The sequence below is a fragment of the Bos indicus x Bos taurus genome, chromosome 20, assembly GCF_003369695.1.
Source record: "Bos indicus x Bos taurus breed Angus x Brahman F1 hybrid chromosome 20, Bos_hybrid_MaternalHap_v2.0, whole genome shotgun sequence".
Taxonomy (NCBI): domain Eukaryota; kingdom Metazoa; phylum Chordata; class Mammalia; order Artiodactyla; family Bovidae; genus Bos; species Bos indicus x Bos taurus.
The window spans coordinates 25,342,816-25,349,718 of record NC_040095.1 but is presented as its reverse complement, the minus strand read 5'-3'; the positions used below and the strand labels follow the sequence as shown (position 1 = coordinate 25,349,718).

The window sequence follows — 6,903 nt, the reverse complement described above, 5'->3', positions numbered from 1 at the left end:
CCACAGTTAATCATTGTCCTTATGGTTAGTAGTCCACAATACAAACATATTACTAACAATTGCCTCAGAAGATAGTTTTTGTTTTGTATGTCTAGTATCCATGGATTACGTTCAGGATTTACTGGGAAAAGACTGATATAAAATAGTATGTTTCATAAGTTTTTCATATGAATACACACGTCAAAAAAAAAAAATCTTTTGCCAGGCCATGTGTCTAGATTTTTGATTTGGAAAATATGATCATTATAAGAATCAACTACAGAACATCAAACTGAATACAGCCCTTTCCTGAGGGCTTGCAAACTGAATCTGGCAACATTTTGGAAAAGTACTACTTTAGGTTCTCAATCACCAACAAGCCCTCTAGCTCTTCTAGTGGGCTCAGCCCCTTATATTGAGTCCTTTGAAAAAATTATGAGTTGCAGGTGTTGAAATTTTCAAGCATTTTCTTTCCGTCTCTTCATTAACCGGTATGTAAACTAGTCCTAACAGACAAGGATTATACTTTATGAGGCTTATATTTACACTTAATGCACTTCTTGCATTTTTCTTCCGTCCATTTTCCTTCTTATCTCTTGCAACCAAACGTTGCACCTCTTTTAAAAACTCCATTATTTAACAAAACACCTAACAATAATGAAATTAACCAAACCCTCGCTACTCTTTTGCGTTGCGGTTCCATGGGCTTGAAAACGAAGGAAGCTTGTCCCTTGCGGTGATCCGTCCTAGTGTCTGCCTGTAGCAAGATGGCGGCGGTCTCAATGTCCGTGGCGCTGAGGCAAGCGTTGTGGGGGAGAAGGGTAGCGACTGTAGCTGCCGTTTCCGTTTCCAAGGTTTCGACCAGGTAACAGGATTATGAGGCTTCTTCTTTAAGCTTCTCGGGTCTCTCCACCTTTGCGGAGGTCTCTCCTAGCTGGATTCCGGAGAAGGCCTCGGGAAAACGTCCTTTGCTGACCCTTTCCTCGGGAGAGGGCGGGTGGATTTGGGGCGATCTAGGGGAGCTTGGCCAGGCGAGTCGGGGCGTGCATGCGGGGAGAGGAGAGGAAGACCCCTGGTTTCTTGGAACCATGCATTGCTGCTATGGGAGAAGAAGGTCTGGGGTATGGGGTTGTCTCCAAAGCTATGAACCGAGCTTGAGCCCCCAGAGAGGAGGCGGAGTCTCATTTTTCTTCCCTTCTTTCTGAAACCGTCCATTTTTCACCTGTTTGCCCATCACTCCAGTTTTTACTGGAGGGTTGAATGTCTCTTTCCCTTACACGACTTTAAGTGGTATTGATTAGGTTTCTGAACTGAAACATTTTATTTGTCAGGCTGCTTGGGAGGAAAACTTGGTTGGAATTCAATGTTAGTAAAATTACTGCTCCTAGTAATACTGGAAAGTAATTTTTAAAAGGCTGGTGGTAATGCTGAGATTTTTCCCATGTAGAATTTTATTAAAGCCTCACTGTAATTCAGAGATTGTTGTTGTTCATTGTTTTTCATTGAAGCATTTTTGTGATGGTGTTTTCTTTTTTGACTGCATTACTTAATCCTCCATTTCCCTATTTTTCTGCATTTTCCTGGTTTTAGTATAACAACAGCTCACGCGCCCACACACATACTATCTAGCATTTCTATTTGCGAAAAATTTATTATTTTGTTAAATTGTTTTTTTCACAGCTTGTTAGTACAAATATAAACTAGAGCTTTTGTTGATTGTCTTCTGCAGGAGTGCTTAGAACAGCGATGCAAAGACTGGATGGACAGAACTGAAGCGGGTGTGAGGGATGGGAGTGTTAAAAATTGAAGAGAGAGTCTATTGAAATTAGTTTAGTGTTGTATTAAACATAAAGGGAATACAGAGAGTTGGAAAGAGTTAATTAGAAAGGATTTTGGGAGATAAGTTTTATTTAGGTTTTAAATAGTGGATGATGGATGGGAAAGATGCCCTAGGTAGGGTCAGTGGCTTATTAAAAGTCTTGAGGGCAATATATACATAATACTGTTATTGTTGTTGTTTAGTTGCCAAGTCGTGTCCGACTCTTGCGATCCCATGGACTGTAGCCCCCCAGCTCCTCTGTCCATGAAATTCTTCAGGCAAGAATACTGGAGTGGGTTGTCGTTTCCTTCTCTGGGGATCTTCCTGACCCAGAGATGGAACCCGCATCTCTTGTGTTTCTGCATTGGCAGGCGAATTCTTTACCTCTAGCCATCAGAGAAGCTCATATACATAATATCGTGTCATTGAAAAGTATAAGTTTGTAATTAACTGTTCTACTTATGGGGAACTTGAAGAATGTAAAGTATTTCTCTAAGATACTCCACTGGTTAACCTAGGTCTAGAATAGAGGTGACCCAGGTTAGCTATTCTCCTAGATACTATGGAGATTAATTTTGCATTTCCAAGTAATTCACAGTAGCCCTTGAACTGAGAGCAAATTTGAAGGGTCCATGGCCAAGCAAAACGTGGCTGTAGGGAATTCCCTGGTGGTCTAGGGGTTAGAAGGACTTCCCTGTAGCTCAAATGGTAAAGAATCTGCCTGCAGTGCAGGAGACCAGGGTTTGATCCCTGGGTCAGGAAGATCCCCTGGTGAAGGGAACGGCAATCCACTCCAGTATTCTTGCCTGGAGAATCCCATAGACAGAGAAGCCTAGTGGGCTACTGTCCATGGGGGCAGAAAGAGTTGGATATGACTGGGCAGCTAACACACACTAGTGCTTAGATAAGCCAGTATGAAGCCCTTCCAGCTTCAATCCCAGGTGGGGAACTAGGATCCCACAAACTTCCGGGGCGTGGCCAAAAATAAACAAAACATGGCTGTGCTGTATGTCTGAGTCACAGCCATTTTGTTAGCAATTTATAGTAGTTGAAGTTAAGATACTAGATTTTGGAAACTCTGGTAATTAGTCTTATCCACATTTAAAGAGTTTCTGCTTGCAAATGTGTTAGAAGAGATTTGAAAATAAAACTTTAAACCATGTAAAGATGAACTGTTTCAGATATTGAGTGAAGTTGCTCAGTCGTGTCCAACTCTTTGTGACCCCATGGACTGTAGTCTACCAGGCTCCTCCATCCATGGGATTCTCCAGGCAAGAGTACTGGAGTGGGTTGCCATTTCCTTCTCCAGTTTCAGATATTAAAATTCTTAAAAGTCAAAGCAAATTTTAAACCCAAGTCAAATGATACACTTGTTTGCTTTCTTTACTATATATTTTTTTCTTTTTTTCCCTAAAGAGCTTATGTTGTTAATTTCATCTTGAGGGAAATGTATGGCACTTCTCTCTTACATAGTATTTGCTTTTTATCCTTAAAATCTCTTTACATTATGACTTGTGAGTAATGAGGATCTGGAAAGGTGGAGTGTGGAAAGAGAGCCATTAATGGGGAGATATACATCTTAAATTCATTGTATTTTATTACTTTATTTGCAAACGATGTGACATTTCAGATCACTTAGGTAAAATGAGAGGGGAGAATCAGTAAGGCCCTTGGTAAGGAAGGGAGTAGTGATCAAATACTAAAAAAAAAAAAAAGAACTGTTAGCAGAAGGAAAGAAGCAGTTAACTGGTACATTAACTTATTAATGTATGAATTTAACTGCAGTATATCTGTAAAAAACCAAAGAGACCAAAAACCAGACAGCATGCACACACAAGACAGAAAAAACTAAATGGTGTCGTTGATTTCAGCTGGTCTGGTTACTGAGCACCTGCTCTAGAGTGAGTGTGTTTCCAGGTGCTTCTCATTTCCCTGGACTGAAGGAGAAGGGAGAAAACCCTGGATATATGGCTTACACTTTTCCTTACTTTCCTAAGGGATCGTCCAGAGTAAGTTTAACTATTTAGATATTAGTCTTCTCCAAGGGATCTTCCCAGCCCAGGGATCGAGCCCAGGTCTCTCGCATTGTGGGCAGATTCTTTACCAGCTGAGCCACCAGGGAAGCCCAAGAATACTGGAGTGGGTAGCCTATCCCTTCTCCAGTGGATCATCCCGACCCAGGAATCAAACCGGGGTCTCCTGCATTGCAGGCGGATTCTTTACCAGCTGAGCTATTAGGGAAGCCCAGAGAAAAATGGCATTTTATTTCAAAATAGCAGTATTTAGGACTCAGGACATTTGATACAGTGGTTTTGTTTTCTTTAACCTGTTCATGTATACTTATCTCACCTAGCCCTGTTCTATCACTTCTTTCGATTGGACTGTCTTGTGTTTATCTCAAATATAGCTCCTTAGGTTCTTCAGAGGGTGTGCTGTTAGTACTGGTGGGAGCTAAGTGTATGGGACCTTTTTGTGAGGCCTGTTTTGTATTGTATTCTCTTGCTCTATCTTATTTTTCAGAGTTAGATAAGCCAGTATGAAATTATGAGTTTGCAGGAACCTTCAATGAGTAAGAGGTACTAAGTTTGATAAGAGTTCTCTGTATATTACACCTTGCTGAGAAACTGTCTCAGCCTAAATTTGAGAAACACTTGTTTTTCAGTTGCTGTCATATCTGACTCTTTGGAACCCCATGGACTGCAGAAGGCCAGGCTTCCTTGTCCTTCACTATCTCCTGGAGTTTGCGCAAACTGATGTGCATTGAGTCGGTGATGCCATCCAACTGTCTTATCCTCTGCTGCCCCTTCTCCTCCTGCTTTCAGTCTTTCCCAGCATCTGGGTCTTTTCCAATGAGTCGCTTCTTCGAATCAGTTAGCCAAAGTATTGGAGCTTCAGTTATTAGGACATTTAAAGTCCGCAGATTGGCTTCTGCTGGATAAACAAATTCCTCTCTGAAGGGGAGCTACTTTTTGCTGTCTGGAATGTATCAAGACCAAGTTTTGTGAGCTTGCAGTGTTTATAATGTGCTTTCTAATAGGTTTCATTGTTTTGCTTATTTTCCTCGTTAAAAATATCCATAATTAGTTGGTCTGTTTTCATCAGTATCATACATATTTGTTGAATTCCTCTTAGGAGATTTAAAAACTAGTTAAATATTTTAACACTCTGAGCTCCTGCTTTAGAGTGAGTCTAGAGCACTCTCAGTTCAGTTCATTCGCTCAGTCATGTCCAACTCTTTGCGACCCCATGGACAACAGCACTCCAGGCTTCCCCATCCATCATCAGCTCCCAGAGCTTACTCACACTTATGTCCATCGAGTTGGTGATGCCATCCAACCATCTCCTCTGTCATCCCCTTCTCCTCCTGCCTTCAATCTTTCCCAGCATCAGGGTCTTTTCCAGTGAATTAGTTCTTCACATCAGGTGGCCAAAGTATTGGAGTTTCAGCTTCAGCATCAGTCCTTCCAATGAACATTCAGGACTGATCTCCTTTAGGAGGGACTGGTTGGATCACCTTGCAGTCCAAGGGACTCTCAAGAGTCTTCTCCAACACCACAGTTCAAAAGCATCAATTCTTTGGTGCTCAGCTTTCTTTATAGTCCAACTCTCACATCCATACATGACCACTGGAAAAACCATAGCCTTGACTAGATGGACCTTTGTTGGCAAAGTAATGTCTCTGCGTTTTAATATGCTGTCTAGGTTAGTCATAACTTTCCTTCCAAGGAGTAAGCATCTTTTAATTTCATGGCTGCAGTCACCATCTGCAGTGATTTTGGAGTCTCAAAAAATGAAGTCTGCCACTTTTTCCACTGTTGCCCAGTCTATTTGCCATGAAGTGATGAGACTGGATGCCATCATCTTAGTTTTCTGAATGTTGAGTTTTAAGCCAGCTTTTTCACTCTCCTCTTTCACTTTCTTCAAGAGGCTCTTTAGTTCTGCCATAAGGGTGGTGTCGTCTGTGTATCTGAGGTTATTGATATTTCTCCCTGCAACCTTGATCCCAGTTTGTTCTTCATCCAGCCTGGCATTTCGCATGATGTAGTCTGCATGTAAATTGAATAAGCAGGGTACCGATCGATATACAGCCTTGATGTTCTCCTTTCCTAATTTGGATCCAGTTCATTGTTCCATGTCCAGTTTTAACTGTTGCTCCTTGACCTGCATACAGATTTCTCAGGAGGCAAGTAAGGTGGTCTGGTATTCCCATCTTTTTAGAATTTTCCACAGTTTGTTGTGATCCACACAAAGACTTTGGTGTAGTCAGTAAAGCAGAAGTATATGTTTTTCTGGAACTCTTTTGCTCTTTCGATGATCCAACAGATGTTGGCAATTTGATCTCTGGTTCTTCTGCCTTTTCTAAATCCAGCTGGAACATCTGGAAGTTCTTGGTTCATGTACTGTTGAAGCCTAGCTTGGAGAATTTGGAGCATTACTTTGCTAGCCTCTGAGATGAGTGCAATTGTGCAGAGACTAATTCTAATTAGTCTAATATTAGAATAATGTCTTGGCACATAGTAAATTTTACCTAAATATATGCTGATTTTATTATTGGTTTAAATAGGCTGAATATTTTCTTTTTTTTAATCTTGTTGATGGATATCGTGGTAGATGATATTATTATTTATAACATTTACATTCCCTGTGACAGGATTATGCATCACTGCCCCATTTGCCAAATGATTTGTTTTGACCAATGAAATCTTAACCAGAAATGGCTGCTGCTGCTGCTGCTGCTAAGTCGCTTTAGTCGTGTCTGACTCTGTGCGACCCCATAGACGGCAGCCCACCAGGCTCCCGTCTCTGGGATTCTCCAGGCAAGAACACTGGAGTGGGTTGCCATTTCCTTCTCCAATGCATGAAAGTAAAAAGTGAAAGTGAAGTTGCCCAGTCCTGTCCGACTCTTAGCGACCCCATGGACTACAACCTACCAGGCTCCTCTGCCCATGGGATTTTCCAGGCAAGAACACTAGAGTGGGTTGCCGTTTCCTTCTCCAATGCATGAAAGTGAAAAGTGAGGTGGATGAAACTGGAGCCTATTATACAGAGTGAAGTAAGCCAGAAGGAAAAACACCATACAGTATACTAACGCATATATATGGAAT

General features: G+C 41.5%; 1 protein-coding gene across 1 annotated transcript in view; it reads left to right on the top strand.

The window, feature by feature from the left end:
* The first annotated feature begins 717 nt into the window (after nucleotides 1-717).
* The window catches only part of NDUFS4 (NADH:ubiquinone oxidoreductase subunit S4), a 115,595-nt gene continuing 109,409 nt past the window's right edge, over nucleotides 718-6,903 (top strand). The window contains exon 1 of the mRNA XM_027520085.1: nucleotides 718-844. Within this exon, the coding sequence (XP_027375886.1) occupies nucleotides 747-844 (98 nt within the window). The 5' untranslated portion in view covers nucleotides 718-746. The remainder of the gene's footprint in view (nucleotides 845-6,903) is intronic.